This window comes from Miscanthus floridulus, chromosome 1 (assembly GCF_019320115.1).
Source record: "Miscanthus floridulus cultivar M001 chromosome 1, ASM1932011v1, whole genome shotgun sequence".
NCBI lineage: Eukaryota > Viridiplantae > Streptophyta > Magnoliopsida > Poales > Poaceae > Miscanthus > Miscanthus floridulus.
This window is the reverse complement of record NC_089580.1, coordinates 153,636,299-153,656,878: the sequence shown is the minus strand read 5'-3', so window position 1 is coordinate 153,656,878 and position 20,580 is coordinate 153,636,299. Positions and strand designations below refer to the sequence as shown.

General features: G+C 45.3%; 3 protein-coding genes across 3 annotated transcripts; 1 reads left to right on the top strand and 2 right to left on the bottom strand.

Moving 5' to 3' along the window:
- Nucleotides 1-1,601: 1,601 nt before the first annotated feature.
- LOC136465707 (uncharacterized) lies at nucleotides 1,602-2,199 on the bottom strand. Its single transcript, XM_066464336.1, has 2 exons — nucleotides 1,932-2,199; nucleotides 1,602-1,858 (listed from the first exon to the last, which is right to left on the bottom strand). The coding sequence occupies exons 1-2, from the start codon at nucleotides 2,197-2,199 to the stop codon at nucleotides 1,602-1,604; spliced, it is 525 nt and encodes a 174-aa protein (XP_066320433.1).
- Nucleotides 2,200-6,476: 4,277 nt separating this feature from the next.
- On the bottom strand, nucleotides 6,477-9,510 carry LOC136465696 (uncharacterized). Its single transcript, XM_066464332.1, has 5 exons — nucleotides 9,344-9,510; nucleotides 9,140-9,297; nucleotides 8,987-9,036; nucleotides 8,531-8,903; nucleotides 6,477-8,404 (listed from the first exon to the last, which is right to left on the bottom strand). Exons 1-5 carry the CDS (start codon nucleotides 9,508-9,510, stop codon nucleotides 6,477-6,479), a joined length of 2,676 nt encoding a protein of 891 aa, XP_066320429.1.
- Nucleotides 9,511-14,043: 4,533 nt separating this feature from the next.
- LOC136498316 (zinc finger protein 2-like) lies at nucleotides 14,044-14,696 on the top strand. The gene has a single exon (XM_066494257.1). It carries the CDS (start codon nucleotides 14,129-14,131, stop codon nucleotides 14,495-14,497), a length of 369 nt encoding a protein of 122 aa, XP_066350354.1. The 5' UTR covers nucleotides 14,044-14,128; the 3' UTR covers nucleotides 14,498-14,696.
- The last annotated feature ends 5,884 nt before the right edge of the window (nucleotides 14,697-20,580 follow it).

Genomic DNA, 20,580 nt, shown 5'->3' with positions numbered 1-20,580 from the left:
CTTGAAATGCTCTAGATATGTACTCTCCATTTTATGATGAATAAAGTTTTTGTCTTCATGATTTGTCTCCATTTTTTCCCTTTAACTTTCGATCTTCGCGTACGGTCGCCGAAGCATTACGATACTCCATAACAATCTCCAAAATCGCCGAACAGTTTTCTCCAAAATCGCCGAACAGTTTTCTCCAAAATCGCCGAACGGTTTTCTCCAAAATCGCCGAACAGTTTTCTCCAAAATCGCCGAACCGTTTTCTCCAAAATCGCCGAACAGTTTTCTCCAAAATCGCTGAACGGTTTTCTCCAAAATCGCCGAACGGTTTTCTCCAAAATCGCCGAATAGTTTTCTCCAAAATCGCCGAACAATTTCTCCAAATTGCCGACCACGATTTCGCCGAATAAAGTTCTCCAAATCTCAAAAATCTCCGAACAGTTTTCTCCAAAAAACGCCGAACGTTTTCTCCAAAATGCCGACACATTTTCGCCAAAAAACGCCGAATAATTTTATCCAAACACGTCTCCTCCAAATCACCAACGTGTCTCGCCACATGTTTTTCTCCAAACCGCCGAATAATTCGCTGTGAACCTTTAAAGATATTTCGCCGATCAGCGAGCAGCCTACTTTCTTTTCTGTTCTCTTCAGAGAAGACCCAGCCTCCGATCTCTCCCTACACGCGCCACGGGCTCCGCGCTCTGCGTTATGGGTGGTCGGCTGTGGTTCCTTGGTCACGCCTATTTTTCCTTCACGTGCACGGGCTCTGCGCTCGACGTTATAGATTATGGGCTATCCGAGGCCGAGAGCTCAGAGTAGGATTTATTGCTTGGTTGACGTTTATGCCATCTACAGTCATTTCGATAACTGCCGAGTAGCATACGTTTCGCTCTTTTCTCTATGGAGAAGGCCCAGTTTCTGATCTCTCCCTACAAGTGCAACGGGCTCCACGCTCTGCGTTATGGGTGGTCGGCTACAGTTCCTTGGTCACGCCTGTTCCCCGTACACGTGCTCGGGCTCCGCCCTCGACATCATGGACTATGGGCTAGCTAAGGCCATGGGGGTTAGTAGCAAACTAACTACTCGGACTCCACTTATACTCCGTATAAATATCTTATGGTCATAACTACGAAGATTTTTTCGCCGAAATACAATCTAACTCTATACCCATGCACTTTATAACATTTATCGTATATAAGTGTTCTTGCGCTTTCGCGCGTTCTAATTGCATTGCGCAGAAATTACACATGATGTCAGCCAAGCAGATCATTAGGCTACGTCACTACTATCTGTCTCACCAAACAGATCTATGTCGCCGGCCAGTTTCTTCGCTACGTCCTCCACCTCATCCTCCAGCTTCTGGGTCTCCGCATCGCTCAGTCCTTCGGCGAAACCGCCCCCTATCGACTGAACGTCGATGGTTGGGTAGTGGGACCGAGCAACCGCAAGGACATGAGTAGCAACGGTTACAATGGCGTCGCGGTTGAAGATCTTGAAATTCTCCCACGCTGCCTTGCACCTCTGGATGATGGTATTTGACCCTTGCCTTCTACCGTCAAGTCGGGGTGCCATTTCTGGGTCGACGCAGTCAAGCACTGATTTGATTCCGGCAACTACGGCGTCAAATTTGTTCCTCTGGGTACGAGCGTCTTGCTCCAACACATCGAATTATGCCTTGAGCCTCCGATGGTAGTCTGCATGCATTTTGAAGTTCCATCAGGGAAGACATTAACCTCAGCAGAAAACCCGACCACGGGGTACTCACTGTCCAGCTCCTCGATCAGTTTGTTCGCTCGCTCTGTCTCCTTCGCTTTCTCCTCCCGGAGTTGCTCGAGGGTCTGGCGCAGTTGACCGAGCACCGCGTCTTGTTCTACAAGTACGTCATTCATCAACAAAAGTAATTGTATCCAACTATGTGAGGCATTTTTGTGGATCGAACGTACCTCTCTTCTCCTCAGAGACTTTTTGCAGCCTTTCCAATTGCTCGGAAGCATCTTTAAGTTGTGTAGAGGCAGTGATCAGCTGCTCGGACTTGCTCCGAAGTTGTTCTTTCGCAGTCGCCAGTTGTCTAGATAGGACCCCCTTCTGGTATTCTAGGTCCCACGCGTTGGACTCGGCAAGGTCTCGCTCGCGCTGGGCCCTTTGAATATTCTTCTCCAAAAGATTCATCGCCTCTTTGAGTTTTTTGTTCTCCTCGGCGAGGGGCTCCATCCTCTTAATCAACTAGTAACGGTGCTCGGCAGTTCGAGTTATCCCCTGGAAATGCACAATGACAATGACAGATGGAAATAAATAATGACAACAAAGAATTTTTGGGATTCAGTATCAACCTCGATTTGTTTTACTACTCCGCCGAGGGCGGATTTCAGCCTCCTCATTTCTCTAGGGGTGTCCTCTTCCTCGACAACTACCACTTCGTCACCGCGCTTGCGAAGGATCCAGACGGATTGGGTTCGAGGCTCATCACGAATGATCTCCTCGACCTCGTCCTCCTCTTCCACAGTAGTAGGGCTCACCGCAGGGGGGCTCTGTGGCCGGACAGTGGGTCCGAGCATGACTTGCGACCCCTCAGGGGCACCGTTAGCTCCTCGGGTGCCCCTGGTCTCGCCGACCCAAACTCTGCTGCCTCGCTGGCCACTACAGTTTCAGCTCCTGAGGGTCCGGCGCTACCCGATGTTGTTTCGGGCATTGTTGCCGAGCCGGCCTTTACTGACGTTGGTCCCTCACCGTCTCTAGTTCCACCTGCAGCGGTTGTTGTTTGTTCCGCTGGTCGCCGAGCATTAGGGGACCCTGACACGGGGGCGGCAGGCGCTACCTCCGCCTCAGGATCAGCTTGAGACTGCTTGTCAGTCTGGGCGGGTGACTTCGAATTCTCCATGTGCCTTGCGCTACATCAGAACATTTGGTCAATCGCCCAAAAAACAGAGGTCAAATAGCAAAACAATAACAATGCGAGGTTACTTACTGTTTGGTCTACCGGTGTGCTTTTTTGAATCGGTTAGGCCTGTTCGAGCCCTCGGGTGCGGCTGTGGGTTTGACCTCCGTAGTATCGGGTGGAGGTCTATCCTCCTCTATAGTTGGCCTCTGCTCTGCTTGTTGTTCCGGTGTTTGTTCTATCTGTACCACTGGGTTTAGCTCCGTCTGATGCTCGGGGACTCCCGTCGCCTGCTGCTCGGGGACTTCATCGCTTCCCCTTGGTTGCTCCTCCACGCATGTTCTGCGTGAAGTTGTTTGCACGCTTGGGGGAGGAGGAACTGTATTGTCATCGTTATCAGACCACTCCATCACCACGGCCCTCCGCGGACGGTTGGTCTGGTCGCCGCCCAGTGATATACCGCCCGGTTTGTGGGGAGCGGTCATCGCCGTTTTCCTCTTCTTCCGGGCCGGCTCGTCTGCCGCTGCCCGTTTTCCCTGAGATTTCTCCGATAACGGGGGGGACGCGCCATATGATCAACATCTGAATCTCTGGATTCTGATGAGATACCGACGGAACTATCTTCAGGGTTTTCTATTGGTCGGACGTCCACCACTGGCGGCCATTCAGCTCTCGGCACGTCAGAAAAGTATACTTCTCTGTCCTACGAATGGATCTTTGCATAAGTAAGTCAGTTCCCTACTCGGCGAATCGACAATTGTACAATGCAGGGCAAGATTATTACCTGAGGAGGAGGGTTGGTATAGTTGAAGGCCTTCGTTTCTTTCGGCCAGCTAAATGAGGCGCTGGAGGTGAATAGTTCTATGGCGAGGCATATTACTTCTTTCCTTGATAGCCGTTCAGGTCTCTCCCGGGTTCTGTCATCGTCGCCCTTGTAGTCAAAAGTAGGGTAGGCCCTTTCCTTGCAAGGCTGGACACGGCGTACTATGAAGCTTGCCGCCACAAGTTCACCTCTCAACTCCACCCTTTGAATCAAGTCAAGGAGCTCCTTCACTTGCTCCATATCGACACTCCTTGGTCTCTCCGACCAGCTTCTTTGGTTCTCCAGGATATGGTGGACGTCGCAGCGGACGGCCGGGTGGTTCTGTTTCATGTAAAACCACTTGGCATTCCACCCTTTCAAGGAAGTGTTCAGTGGTACGCTAATATAATCGTTGGCCATTCCGTCCCGGAGCTGCAGATATACGCCGCCGACCACCTTGGAGCCGCCGCCGCCTTTCTTCTTTAACCAAAATAAATGTCTAAAGAGGTTGAAGTGCGGAAGAATCCCAAGAAACGCCTCACAAAAGTGAATAAAGATCGAGATGTGTAGTATAGTGTTGGGGTGGAGATTGCACAGACTGATCGACCAAACTACCAACAGATCTCGCAAGAAAGGATGAATAGGGAACCCCAATCCACGCCAAAAATAATCTTCAAAGACTACAACTTCGTCGGTGTTAGGCATTGGAAAGGGCTCACCAACGGCTGGACGCCATCCGCCGGTGACGCAGTCAGGAAGCACGCCCGCCGTCACCATTCTTTCGAGCTCCGCTTCTCTAGTGCGCGACGACGTCCACTCTTCGTCGCGGCTGGCTCCGCTTCCCACCTTCTTTGGGCTTGTTTTCTTCGGGTTCGCGGCTCTCCTCTTCGGCGCCATCGCTCAGATCTGGATACGGTCTGGCGACGGTAGCGTTTGTGGCTATGAATCTGGAGGTGTGGTGGCTGAGATGGAAGATGAAATGGCAAAGTGGCAAAGGTGGGAGAATGGGGGGTGGCGGTACTGTTACAAAGCACTTTCCCCACTTTTATGACTCTAAGGGTTTTTGGGAAACCGTTCCCACGAACTACGCCGCTGCGATTTCTCCGATGCGCCAAATGGGCCGTTACATGGGCTTCCGTGCAAACCGTAGCCCACGGCGTTCATTTATCGCTGCATTCAGTTGCTCCTCGCCTAAATATCGCCGACTTCTCCGCCATTTATTGAGGCTCAGTAACTGACACTGTCCAGCTGTTACTCCGATTTTTCCTCCACGGTTGGATTACTCCTATAACTCCGCCTGCAGCTCGGGGACTGGTGGTTTTTTCCGTTGGTTTTAGGTTGTTTCTCTTTTTCTGACCCTAGCACCACATGACTGCGTCACCTACTGTCAGGCTCGGGGACTAAGTGGGCACACTTCACCTTGCGGTGAATGTGCTGTGTGACTTTTTGGGTCACGCCCAGGGACTGGCTGCCTGCTCGGCTGGTTTCCTAGTTTTCTTCTAGTTTCTGACCCTGGCACCACATGACTACATCATCTGCTGTCAGTCTCGGGGACTAAGTGGGCACACTTCACCTCGTGGTGAGTGTGCGGGTATTTTTCTCGAAGACTGCGTGACTATAGAGGAAGATTGAATCCTGCAATTTTGTTCGGACTCTAAGTGGGCACACTTGGTTCATTGCGGAGAAATTTTCGATTCTGTACTTGAGCTCCTTACACCCTTATGGCAAGCCGTACTCAGGTCGTGCTACTCTGCAACGGTTCACACTGTTCAGCGATGGTTCACTCTGCTCGGCGATAGGTCCTGCTGCTCTGCAACAGTTCACACTGCTCGGCGACGGTTCACTCTGCTCGGCGACAGGTCGCGTTGCTCTGCAACGTTTCGCACTGCTCGGCGTCGGTTCACGCTACTCGGTAGTTAAGCATGGTGGTTGGACCATAAGCTTAACTGCTCGGCATCATTTGCAACTGCTCGGACAAGCTCAAGGCGGCGTTGCACAACGGGTACAAGGTGCTCGGGGACTAGCTGTGGGGTGTATGACCCCGGATACCCACGGCAGACCACATGGGCTGCGCCCCTTGGGGTGGCCCAACCCACAAGAAGAAGCCTTTACGGGGCACGACTCTGCTCGGTGCCTTCCGCAAGACATCGGAAAGATATCCTGAAGATACTACGAGTTCTGTTAGGATATGTATGATCCCAAGTTTCCTGTAATCAGTTATTACTTTCTGATTATCTCTTAGATCTAACCGACTTGTAACCCTGCCTCCCGGACTATATAAGGCGGGCAGGGACCCCCTCTAAAATCACGGCATATCATACGATAGCTAATACAAACCAACAGACCACAGGAGTAAGGTATTATGTCATACTGACGGCCTGAACCTGTCTAACTCGTGTGTCTCTGTTGCCTTCTTGTTCTTGATCTCACGCTCCTCTACCTATCAATCTATCTTCGTGGGATACCTCTCGGAGGACTGCCGATGATAATATGTCGACACTAGCCAAACGCCAAAGGGGAACATGGATTTTTTATGGAACTTAAATTTTCCATAACTCGCACCATTCCTTCTACAGCGCCCTGGAATCGAACTTTTGCTCGATCTGTCCTATTTCTAAGCTGCAGTCGTCCCCCGTCTCCATATATACCAGCAGGCCCGTACCTATGTTTTTGTGGCCCTGGTGCAAAACATAAAGTGGGGCCTATATTTATAAAATGCAAATAGCCAAAGTGCACGTAGACTTCCTCATGTAATACCATAAGTATTCGTACAAAACGATTAAATGACGAATCTTACTTACTGATAACTTCTTAGCTTCTATTAAAAAGCATCATTCGTCTAGTATTCTTCGAAATGAAATCTTCAATTATATCCTCATACTTAATCTTCTCTAGAACATCATTTTCAAGCACAATTGTCGCCAATCCATTTAGCCTTTCTTGTTTCATAGTACTGCACATGTAGGTCTTTAGCAACTTCAATTTGGAAAAGCTTCGTTCTGCGGATGCAACTGTTATAGGAATAGTTAACAAAATTCTGTATGCAACAAGGGCATTAGGAAAACAGCCCATCCGTTTCACAAACTTCAGAATATCAAGAGGGCCCATGTCTTCCTTTGGAATGAAATATTGGAGAAACTTTAACTCCACATGTAATTCTTTGCCATCAATATCAGAATGGTCACCACTCTTAAGTGCAGCCTCAAGACGAGCACAAGAAGACAACAAACTCTTGTCATCTAAGGAACATAATTTCTTTGAAGTAAACAAAAAACCAAAAGTTTTTTCGTACCCCTGGTATTGTTCGAACCTCTTTGTAAGTGAAGCAATAGCTTGATCAACAATGGATAGAAAATAATTGATTCTAATTGACTCCTCTGTAGATTGTGAAGCAATAGATTCATCTTCAGGTGTCTCATCAAATTGTCGTTTCCTTTTGATTTTACGCTTGGTACGGAATGTTGGTTCAACATCCATCTCGCGTGCAATTTCTTTTGCAAATTCTAATGCATTTGGAAAACCAGTTTCTCTATACTTAGTGAAGAATGAAATCAACCCCTGCACTTTCTCAATAGCAATATCAATAAGCATATCCTTTGCTTGTAATTGTTTGCTGACCAAATTAATAGCAGATAATACTTCATACCAGATAACTATTGCCACTATAAATTCAAAGTCACCAAGTTCATTGGTCGCTAAGGATTTAGCTTCAGTACATATTGCTGCATCATTATCAGTATCTGATACTTCTAGTAAAGCTTCTCGTATATCCTGCATTTGGAACCTTATAGCCTTAACACTGTCAACACGACTCTCCCAGCGAGTTGCTGACAATGGCTTGAGAGTGAATCCTGATATGTTATCTTTCAAAATTTGCCATCTCTTAGTGGACTTAGCAAATATTGTATAGATACGTTGTATGATTCCAAAAAAATCTTTTGCTTTACCGCAACTCTTTGCCATATCACATAGTGCTAAATTAAGACTATGACAGCCACAAGCAGAATAAAAGGCTCGAGGATTGATCTCCAAAACTTTCTTTTGTACCCCTATATTTTTCCCTTTCATATTTGATCCATTGTCGTATCCTTGTCCTCTCACATTGTCTATATCAAGGTCAAGATTCTTCAATTCATTTTGTAAAACATCAAATAACCCTTGGCCTGTAGTATCATTAATATCCAGAAAACCTAAGAACGATTCCTCAATACAAATAGAATCTGAAGATGTGTCAACATATCTTATGATCAAAGACATTTGTTCTTGGTGGCTTATATCAGGGGTACAATCAAGGATAACTGAGAAATACTTTGATTCCATTATTTTTCTAATTATTTCAGACCTGATAGAAGCAGCAAGCAAATCTATTACCTCATTCTGGATGCCATGACCAAGGTAATGTGTATGGATATCATCATTTGTTATGCGTTGAACATGCTCCTGAATAACCGGATCAAATTCAGCCATCATTTCAACCATGCCTAGGAAATTGCCATTGCTGTCCTGATACAGCTTGCTATTGGTGCCACGAAATGCTAAGTTATGCTTTGCAAGGAATTTTGCAATCAAAATAATTCTGAACAAAACCTTCCTCCAATGTTCCTTTTCCTTCTCAATTTCTCTATGAGCAACTTTATCAATAGTTTGGTTGTTATCAAATCTGAGACGCATGTCGTACCAAGAGGCCATATTTGTAATATGATCTGCACTAGTTTCATGATCTTTAAGTCGAGTGCCAACATGTGACCAATCACTCAGACCTTCATTTGCTAGCTGACTCCTTAAATGCCCCTTTCTTAATAGCTTGCAACAAAAACAGAATACTCTATCAAGCTCTTTGGAATATACCAGCCATTCTCTATCACAAGTTTCCCCATTTGATAAAATTCTAGTATATAATGCTACAGAAAACCTCCTTGATAACCTATCTTTAGGACCTTTCTGAATAGACAAGTCCCTTTTAGGACCCTTTTGGACCAAAATATCAACCTGTTTTTGATCTAGTCCATCCCAATATCTTGGATCAAATATGTTAGGCTGAAAAGGAACCCTCAAATCATTGTCACTTTCAATACTAGCTGATCCATCAAGGGTAGCATCAACACCATCCACATTGTTGGGATTAACTTGCACTGATTCAGTTTCTAAAGTGTGAGCCTCAACGTTGTCTGTGTTATCACCATGATTTCCATCACTGTGTGCCCGAGGAGTTTCACCTTGTGCACTAGTTTGACAGTTCTTAACAACAAATCTATCAATAGCACCCTTTTGAGTCTAAGCAAATTGTTCAAGCCTTTGTTTCTTCTTGCGCTTTTCATTACCTGACTCATATTTTCTATTTCTAGAAGACATGATAAATAAATAGGCCTCCCTGTTTCATGAATTACAAAGCAACAAAGCTAAATTAACAAATCATTGGCCCGATTGCACACAAATCATTGAGCCGGTCACCACATAGGCAGTTAGGCACATACCTGCACACTGCACAGATAGTAGATTGATGGTTGATTCTTGTCCTGGGCTCCTGGCGACTCGAGCACTCAGCGAGATTGCGGCGGCCGGCGGCGCTGAGGCGAAGGTGAGAAGCGCGGTTCCTACTTCCTCGATGGTCACGTCACGGGTGTCAGGCGATCTGGATTAGAATTCTAATCGGTAGGCCTGCTAATCGGACCGGCAACAGAATCTCAAAAGTCGCATGAACATGGGTGCCATCAGCTCCAGGCCCGTATATCATCAGATTCTCAAAAGCTAACAGAGGCCACCAGAGGGAGGTCAGGTCACGTTGTTGAACATGGGGGCCCCAAAAATTTGGAGGCCTGGTGCAGTCGGCCCAGTTGCCATGCATGATATACGGGCCTGTATACCAGCATCCGATAAGCCGAACAGACAAATATGAGAAGATGTTAGACTTCTCATAGTGCCGAGCCCAAAAATCTTCTTGTGGTATAGTGCTTTTTTTTAGAATTTCGTGCGGTATAGTGCTTAACGGTATAGAATAAAGAATTGAACAAATTAAATTACTTTATCCTTATGGGCTGATGGAATTGGGCAGGACAAAAGGCCGTCAGGGGACACATTAGTTGGGCCCCTGCTAGCCTCCCCAGTATGCATAAGCCCACAAACAGCCAGGAGTAGGTTTATTAGACGTTTTGTTCTTCTCCAGAGGACATTAACCTATGGCGAGAGGTGCTGAGAAATTAAGCTATGGCGAGCGCCATATGTGATCTTATGGGAAGCTCTACCCTGGCTCTCGATCGATGGCGGCACATCTACGGTTACCGGCCTTCGTGTTGTTTATCTCAATTGCGCAAGATAAGTTTTTCCTTTTTTAACGCATGCACAGTAGCGGTTTCTTTCATCGCAGGTCGAGTTTTTTTTAAGTCCATAAGCTCTCACAGATTTCTATGGCTTTTAACGCGGCCACGCCACACGGCTGCTGAAGCTGCAGCAGTAGCCGCCACAGTAAAACGTCTAACATCTTCTCATATGTTGCACAGTGATCACTTTTGTACCTATATTCATTATTACGCTGAGAGGAAGCAGCAGATGCCAAACCTAATAGAGGCAAAAGAGGGCCAGGCTAATAATGACGACCCTGAGCGCGACGGTGAACGCCGACTCGCGGGCTACACACAACACGTCGACGGCGACGGTGACGTACGGCTGCCGGTGCAACATGACAGGCGACGGACTGGCCCGCGCTCTCGCTCTGTCTTTTTGCAGGATGTACTACGCGCGCGCTGCCTGCAGGCTGCAGCTGCCGTTGCGACCACACCACAATCACTAGCGGAAATCAGATCTTTGCCGAATGTTTTTATGTTTGTCGAGTATATTTTTTTGGATACTCGGCAAACAAGTTATTTATCGAGTGCTGCGAAAAAATACTCGGCAAAATAATTGCATTTGACAAACCATACAAAAAATACTCGGCAAAGTTTGACACTCGGCAAATTAGAAAAAAAACATTCGGCAAAATTAGGCACTCGGCAAAGAAATATGTTTGCCGAGTGTAATTGTCTGGCACTCGACAAAGAAATATGTTTGCCGAGTGTAACTATTTGGCACTCGGCAAATAATTTCATTTTTTCTCTTCTAACCCTGAAACTTTTTCTACTCCACATACAACATGTTATTCCATGTTAAAATTTGGTATATATGTGTGGATCTGTTTGCTATATTTAATTAATTTATTGCATTTTAAGGAATTTTTTTGGTATAAGTCAAATTTGAACAACAAGTGATTCAAATAATAGAATAAAATGAGTAGAAAAATGATATCATGTTATTGAGTCCGGTGTGAGGCCTTACCCGGGAAATGAAAAGAATTTTCGAACATCTTGTTCAGGAAACACGACCATGAAGTGTGGCCGAATGGTTTTTAAATTCTAAAAAAAGCAAACGAAGTCTGAAATTCATGAGATTTGTCATGATATGATGATATCATACGTGGAGGCTGTGGTAAAAAGTTGGGAAGGTTTCGCACAATTTGTCACGTACGATGTTTACAATCCGAAGCATCTCAGAAAAAAAATCGTAGCGTTTAGAATGAATCGGTAAGATTTAGAGTCAAAATGACGGTCGAATTGGGGTTTGACTTCAAAACTTTTTGTATAGGAAATAGAGAACATAGATTGTTTCATGTGAAATTTTTGTAATTTTTTGGATCCGTTTGATAATTTTAATTTATTAAGTGCAATTATGGAATTTTAATTGATATAAATTAAATTTGAGCTGTAACTACATAAAATAATGGAATCATATTCGTAGAAAAATCATATATATATTGTTGAGTCAATTTGACACGGTATTTTCAAAGTGCATCGAACAAAAAAGGAAAAAAACATGTTATAGAAAATAAGGAAATGAAAAAATAACTAATATATTTGCCGAGTGCCCAAAACCCTAGACACTCGGCAAAGACAGCTTTACCGAGTGTCCTCGATCCGACACTCGGCAAACTCGGCGTTACAAAGTCTCCCGGCCCTCTCCTGGTGCCGCCCCCTCTCCTCCCTTTCTCTCTCTCCCTTATCTCTTCTAGAGAACACGCATACAGGAAAAGGAGAGGAGGCGTCGGCCTCTTGGGTTGGCTCAGGCGGGCCCGCACCCACGCCCCAGTGCTCACCGGTGTTGGTGGCTGGTCGGTGGTGGTCTTATGGCCAGGGCCGGCGGTGGTGGCCCAGTGCCCGCATCGGCGTGCTGCTGTTCGTGTCCGCCACGGGGGACGCCGACGCGCCCAGGCTCAGCCACCTCCACACCGTCTCGCTGCTCTCCTCTCACCACCGCCTCGCTCTCCCAGCTCACCGCCAACACTCGTCTCCTCGCCGCGCCCGCGCTAGGGCCCTCCTTCGCTGGCTCTGGTTCTGCCCTCGTCTCCCGGCTCCGCATGGGTTCCGTGGCCTCTCGTCCGCCGCGCTGCCGGCGCCCTCCGCGGCCACGGCCGTCTCCGCAGTGGCGGCGCTGCTTGACTCCATCGTTGGCTACGACGGGGACCTCCGCGAGCGTGCCGTGGCCGCGCTAGCCGCCCTGGCGTCCTCTGACGCCGCGTGGCCTTCCCTGGCGCAGGAGGCGGGCGCTGTGGTGCCACACCTGTGCCACTCGCTCGAGTCCGCTAACGGCATTGTCGCGGGACACGTGCGCGGCCGTGGCCACGCGCGGCGGGGTGGCAGCACTCCTGTCCGCCTGCGCCGGCGGCACCTTGGTGGCACAGGCTGCGGTGCCCAAGGTGCTCCACAACCTCGCGGTGTTCCCAGACCTCCTCCCGGCGTTCCGCGACGAGAGCAGCGTGGTGCGTGGTGGCGGCACAGTTCCGGGAAATGGGAAATGGGCATGGTGGTGGCGGCAGCGGGGGTGGGGGGGGCAGGGGGAGCTGCGAGCGTGCGGCGGTGGTTTTTTTATATTTTTTGAAAATTCTTTGCCGAGTGTTTGTTTTAGCACTCGACAAAGTGCTCGACAAAAAACACTCGGCAAAGACAGTTTTGGCGAATCTTTGTTTGCCGAGTGCCATTTGCCGAGTGTAACACTCGACAAATCCTTTGCCGAGTGTTTTTTAGGCTTTGCCGAGTGCCCTGGGCACTCGGCAAACATACTGTTTCCGGTAGTGCTTCCTCCGTCCCAAAAGTATATAATCCTGCTTTTCAAATCTTATCTTAAAAAAATTATAATTATAGAGTTAGATATCACATTTTTAATAGGACCCACAATTCAAAATATTCCTACGTGACAAAAAAAAACTATTATCCATGAGAAGAATATTTTAGAAGACAACCATTTATACAATGACAGAGAAGAGGTAAATGCGTAATTTTACACCTACACTAATCTTTCGTCGAAAAGCAAGATTTACATTTTGACAGTATATAGACCACGAGTACTCTCCTGCCATGCATCTCTAATCTAAAAAAAGTAACTGTCTGAACTTTTGTTTCTTGTTATCTGTCGTCTTTTCATCGCGCGTACAAATGGCACTGTGGATTAAAAAATGAATAGACAACTGGGGGAGGAGGAGCTGCTGGATGATCGTAATTGTCTGCGTCCCCCACATGTCCAGGAAACATGAATAGGCAACTTGTTTTCTGTCGTCTTCACTAGATCGCCCATTTAAATGGTGGATATATTATATATATATAAATAAATAAATAAACAAAGACTATGTATACCAGTAGAGTAGATAAATAAATAAACAAAGACTAGACAACTCGATAGGAGCTGATGATTGAACACTGTAGGTGCGTGTGTTTGTAGAAATAAAATATTAATGCAAACAATTTTTCCCCATATTTATGAGACTTTGTGGTAGTTGTAGTAGGTAGCCTTTTGGTTTCCCCAAGAGAGAGATGCCTCTGGTCCGTCCGTCCGCGTGACCGCGTGGCATGACATTTCCTTTTCAACCAGACCCGTTTCGTACCGCTCCGTAGTGCTTCGGCCTACACTGTCCATATACTGTAGCGTGGCAGAAGAAGCAAGAAGGTCGAACTTCACTGGTCCCGTGAACAGTAACCACGCTACAGTGAGAGGGAAAAGGTAGGAAGAGAAAACAGCTCCGATGCTACAGTACTACTATAGGTTCGTTGCAGGGGTGTCAGCCGGAGCCGGAGCTGCCGGGAGCGGTACCAAACGGGGCCGTGTGTACGTTTCCCCGGCCGGGCGGCCCCTGGCCCTCATAGGAATCCTCTGGAGGACATGCATCGTGGCCTGATTTCTGCGACTTGTTCCTGCCTTCCTGGGCCGCTGCTGTTGCGGCGCTGCACCATGCCCAAACACGTGCGGAAAAGCGTGCGCCACGCCGGCCGGTTCACGTACGTTAGTTGCTGCTGTACGTGTATTTAATCCCCGGGCCGCCGCCCGGTTAACGGCCACAATCCATGTGTAGGAATGAGTACAGTTTTATATTAAGCTCTCGCACAACAGTCGCCACACAGTACACTCTCACATACAGGCAGCTAGCTAGACTCTAGCTAGCTATAATGGAGCATCAGGAGCTGGACCTTGAGCTCAGCCTCCAGCCCTTCTCGGCGGCGGCGGTGGCGGCGGCGGATCCTCCGGGATTCTTCGTCTGCACCTACTGCGACCGCAAGTTCTACAGCTCGCAGGCGCTCGGCGGCCACCAGAACGCGCACAAGTACGAGCGCACCCTCGCCAAGCGCCGCCGGGAGATCGCCGCCGCCATGCGCGCGCACGGCGCCCGGCCGGCCGACGCCACCACCTCCAGGCAGATGGAAGAGCATCAAGCGCCTGCAGTGCAATCTGCCGCCTTGCAGCGCGGCAAGAGCAGCTCTCTGGAGCACGGCGGCGTCGAGCGCACCGACGAGTTGGACTTGTCTCTCAAGCTATGATGATTAATTTGTGCATGTCTCGCTTAATTTTTAGCCTTTTGCTGCACCTCCTCTGTATCTTCTTTTTCTTTTTTTCCCCTTTGTTATTTAGTGTACGTTCGATATATATGGGGATATAGCCAGCAGCTAGCCCTCTATATCTCTCTTCTCTTTGCTGGCTTAACTTTGCCGCCTGTGTTTTCCAATATGATTTAGTTTCTCCAGCTGCATGCACGTTACTTATTGTTGCCTCTTGCATATATAAATTCAATCGAATCGATGGAATTTCTTGTCATGGAAAAGGAAGGAGGACAAGCAGATTTACCCACTCGTTTCTCTTAATTTATTCTTCCCAGATTTGTTGATTAATTTTCTCACGGTACGTACCTAATCAAACAATTTTGGGTGTGGAGGCCAGGGCTTCTTCGTTCGAGTGATTCCAGGTTGTTCCACTCGATCGATTTATGGGCAACTGCTAATTTTCTCTACTACACTATACCATGCATGTGTTCTCTTGATAAGTCGATACATATGTACCAGTTATTTGGGCATATTATTTGTTTAGGATTGTGGATTCCGCACACATTAAACTCCAAAGCCAAACATTTCAGTTCTTCTAGAAATTGATTATCAAAATCCAAAGCCAAACATCTTCTACCACTTTAATCGTCCACACAATTTGATGTGAATAATTGGTTATTAGCATTTGTTGATTACGGAGGATAGATATTCAAAGTTTGCTAGCAGTAGAGAGATGTTATATGGATATTTCTCCACATTGGATCCCATCCTAGCCAATCCCTAACATGTGCTAATATTTCTTAGGCCTTGTTTAGATTGCAAGTTTTTTCACTCTCTCTCCATCACATCAAATCTTTGGACACATGCATGGAGTATTAAATGTAGATAAAAAATAACTAATTACACAGTTTGATTGTAAATTACGAGACCAATCTTTTGAGCCTAGTTAGGTCATGATTGGACAATAATTGTCAAATACAAACGAAAGTGCTACAGTGCCCACTACTGATTCATAACCTCAGTCTAAACCAGGCCTTACTATTTTATTATTCTGTAGTGGATCCACCACACGGCCACCTCAGGACGTGTCACAAAGAGTAAACCGTAATTCTCTTGGTAAATACTTTGAGAATAGCGAAGATCACCTAGGCCCAGAAAGTTTGTACATAGCCTGCTGCTGCTGCTGCTGCTGCTATATATTATATATATTATTAAACCGCAAAAGCATATATATATGTGTACCATGTCCGCTTGTGTATTACTGCTCCCTCGGTAATCTTCGTTTAAAATTAATGTCATATAATTTTAACTTAGCTAGCTAATGTGTCGGCCACCTGTCATCGTAAAATCATGCTCCGTATATTATTATTGGACACGAGTTGTTCTAACTCGTATAACATAAATACGGATCATAAGTCCGGGTCATATACGGGACATAGAGGGGCGCGCGATAGCATTTTTGGAAGTAAAAAAAGAAGATGAATGAAAAAATAATCACTTCACTCTTTAATATTAACTATATATAGATATATAGATACATATACATAGAAATAATATATTAGCATCTATAATAAAATGAATCCACTATCAAAAAGTATTTCATGATATATGTAATGGATATAGTTTGATATAATAGATGTTTATCATTTTTCTTTAAATTTAGTCAGAATTAAAGAAGTTTGACTAAAAACAAAAATGACTTACAATTTGAAAAAGGGGGTACACTGTTCAGATTCTAGTTTACTTTTAAACATGGTTGGCTACCTTATAAATATGCTTATTAGTTACTTTTAGATATTTTCCTATATTTTCCATTAATTATATGCATTATACATGGACTGATTCACGACAAATTGCGTGCACTTGTCTTCATTCTTTGGATGCCCGTTGCCATATTTTTTACCCTTTTGTCTCAATGCAGAGTGGTGATAACGAATATGGATATATACATACATACATGGAAAATAAAAATGTAAGTATATGGAATCAGATGACAAATAAGTCAACTTTAATTTGCACTACTAAAAATGATTTAAAGAGGCGATTAATTATTTCCACTGCATCTATAAATCGCTAGGAGGGTCCACACTACTGGAAACTCGAATACTTCTGTGGGTGATTAATTTTTCTGTGCGTTTTTCTCTATACACACAGAAAAATTCGTAATTTTTCTGCGCGTTTCAAAAATCCCGACAGAAATATTCGAAAACCCACAGAAAAATTGCGTGATTTTTCTGTGCGTGTCAATACACACAGAAAAATTGACATTATTCTGTCGGTCTTTTCAAAACTCACAGAAAAACTATATACACGCACAGAAAAACTATATAAAAATGATCTGCGTCAATACACCCAGACGCGGCCGCCCATCCCTATCCTAAACGCGCCGCCCGCACCCGCCCGAGACCACGCCCGCACTCCCGTCGCTCCTAGGTCTCGCAGCGGCCACCCCCTCCTCTCTTGCACCGTCGCGGCGGCCACCCCCTCCTCCACTACAACTCCTCCCCTCCCTTCCCTCGGAAGACGACGGTGGCTGCCCGTGCAAGGCCAGATGGCGGCACCTCCACCCCCAGATCTGCATCCTGCCGCACCAAGGAGCTTCGCCGCCCGCCACCCCTAGATCTGCCTCCCCCTCCTCTCTTCCACCGTTGCGGCGGCGACCGCCGCCCCTAGATCTTACGCGGGAGATCTTGTCGTCCTGGGGCCTGGGCTAGGGTTACCGCCCCCATTTCACGCCTCTCCTTCCTCCTCTGGTTTGGTGCGCTCTCTCCTCTTCCTCCCCATCGAGCTCGCTTGACCTATACGGTCAACCTCCACCGGTGGATTCGTGTTGGTCTTCCAGTGCTCCGACAGTATATCTCACCTGCCCCCATCTCCTGCCCCTCTCTGTGCGGTGATTTATGTTGAATCGTTTATGGATTTTGTTTGTCATCCACTGATATTAAGGTTCATGTTCTTAGATACTTAGATCTGGGCGACATTTTTGTTGATCTACATGTTTACATTTTCTTTCGTCTTGTTCTGCCCTCAGATCTGTGTGATGTGCACCTCTTATTTGTTGTACACATGTGTTGTCGCCTAGATTTTGCACATGATGATGCCTAGTCCGATTTACAAACTGAGCAAAGTGCCTTGGTAGATGATGTTTACTTAACCCTAGGCGCTGGAGGAGCACCCTATGGTGTGGCAGGCGCGTCTTGCTTAAGTCCATAGCTCTGATTCTAGTGAGGGTTCTTTGTGCTGAAGCATCTAGAATTTATGACACTGATGTTCAATCTCTTGATATGGTTGTGATGTTCAAACTCTTAATATCTATTTGGCCAATGATGCAACATGAAAAATAAACTCTGAGGTGGCTGCAATTTGTTTTTTGTGCATTCTGTATGATTCTCATGACTGTCATCAAACCATGGGACTTGATCTTAGTTTTCTTCTATCTGTTTTTTTGCCTTGGCAGCCACCTATGATTGAGTATCTGGAAATTGTACCAACATATCGTTAAGCTGAGGCCTCACTTACTTTGCCAATGATGATATCATATTAAGCATGCCAAGAACTGATGACCTTGAGCTTGTGTTGAGGTACTGGAACTTTGTTTCTTACTCTGTTTGTTTCTTATGCTCCAAGCTCAAGGTCAACCGAGGAGCAACTGATATCTGAGGCCAATGTGTTGAATACTACATCATTTGATCACCATCTTATTATTGGTATTTTGTGTACCTGGGCTACATGCCACGCACAGGTCACTGGTTTTGCGTGCTAATCTACGCTAACTATTTAAGACTGAGACTTTGAGTACTATAAGTGGGTCCTAACTCTAGTGGAACTGTTAATACCTGCACCTTGTCATCATGTTTTGTTCAGCGCTCGTGACCTGTTTTTTTTTCTTCTTCTTATTATTTTGAGATATCATCACTTCTTTGTGCTAGTATATAACTGATCTGTTCCTTTGCACTGCCTTACTTTCTCAAGCCTTCTCGTGTTGATTATTTGTTGAAGGCAATGCTTAATTCAATATATTTGTAAAAGCTGGGTCCTTTAGATGGTGCTTTTGTTGTAACATAGGAATATTATGGGTTCAACTTCTCACACGGAATATTATGGGTTCAACTTCTAGAAGAATGTTCTTCTCCTCTATTGTTAGTTCAAACCGTTGTCTTGGTGGAGGTGGATCCCTCTCATCCGGTCTCCTTGGGTGTCTCCTAGGATTGTTTCTTTGGCTGCTCCAGTTACCAGATTTGGCACCCCATCCATCTGCTTTCCAGTCCTTGTTACTAGAATCAGCTGTCTCTTTCCATTGAGCAGTACCTTGTGAGTTCTCAGCAGGCACAACATTCCAGTCATCCCAAGAATCTGATTGCTTAGCATCTAAATTGCCCACTGGTGTTACAACTTACAAATGGTTCGATTTCATTCTCTGATCACTAGTGTGCCGACAGATTGGCACAGTCATTTGGTTTCTTTATTACATGAATCGAGTAAAGCATGCTCCTAGTGTTTATAATTGTCCAATTAATAAACTGAAGTCAACTGATATAGAAAGTTTGTGGTATACATACCATGATCTGTATCTTGCTTTATATGTTATTACTTATTAGTTCTTGGTAGTGCCATCCTCATGATTTGTATGTGAGTCATTGATGAGCCTCTATGATCAGACTGTACACTTCTACTAGTGCATACCTTACTAATTTTGAATTGGCCTAACATTGTTCCAGCCTTTTCAGAGTCTGAGATTGGCACTTGATTTGTATCATAGCTGTCTTTAGTGTTTTTCTTAGTGTATGGTAGATGTGCTGATACAAGCATTGCTGATATAAACCATGCAGTCTAGTGTTCATGCTGCTGTACTTAGGTTTGCAGCTTGACATCTAGAAGTTAGCTGCCAAGTTACTACCACTTTCACTTTCTCTTGATTGTTTTCATCCAGCCTTTTAACATTCTTAAAATTGTTTGGCGCTGTGTGAAATGGTTGAGTATTTGTGTGCATGCTCTCTTTGGTTTACTTCCATTTGCAATGTGTTCTGATGTCCTTATTTGTAATGCCATGTCTTCATTTAATAGAGAATGATATAGTGCACTGACCATTTGTCCAAAATCTGAACACTTTTAGGCATGGGAATGAGTTTGCACCTACTGTCGGATTCTTTCTCACTACACACCCATCTGAGGTACTTCTTCCTATTGGCCTGAAGCATGTGTATTGATAGGAGAGAGGTTATTTGTACCGAGTATTCTTTATAGGATTAAAATGCATTCTATTCTTTGAGTTATTGACAGTTCATCACCTGTATGCTAAGGAAAATTGTCCTTTTTTATATATTTGGGATGAACTGTTGAATTGATCAATAAATCTACTAGATTATGACTCGTGTTTCTTTTATTATGTTTCGGCAGGAGGTATCAAATAAGATAGTGAATCATAACGTAATATGCTTTATAATTATCTTAACCTTCCATTTTTGTATGTTAATTTTCAAGCATTTCTTTTATTTTCACTTACTAAACAGAAAAGATGCATTAGCTATAGTATTGTGCAACTAGTTAATCCATTTGAAGTAATGCATACCACATTCCATGCACTGATATATAAAATGCACTTGGAAGTGTTATGAAATAATAGAAGCTACACTAGTACAGAAATAGGCTTTACTCCCGGTTGGGAAACCCCTTCAGTCCCGGTTTCCCAACCGGGAGCACGAATCCGGGACTAAAGGGCCCCTCCTTTAGTCCCGGTTGGTAAGACCAACCGAGACTAAAGAGGCCTCCCGGCCTGGCCACGTGGGGCGGCCCTTTAGTCCCGGTTGGTATTACCAACCGGGACTAAAGGTTTCCTTTTTTTCTTTTTTTTGTTTCTATTTTCAATTGATGATTCATTTTGGTTTTCGAATAGGTTTTCGAATACGCATTCTACGCTGCTAGTAATATACGTAATCTACACGTTTATAATGTTCAAACATTTTGTACAAACTAAAGTATGAAACTAACATATATATTACATGCATATACATATATTGTATGTTATTTTATGTACATATAATATGTATATATATATATATTACAAATAAAGCTTGCATTGTATA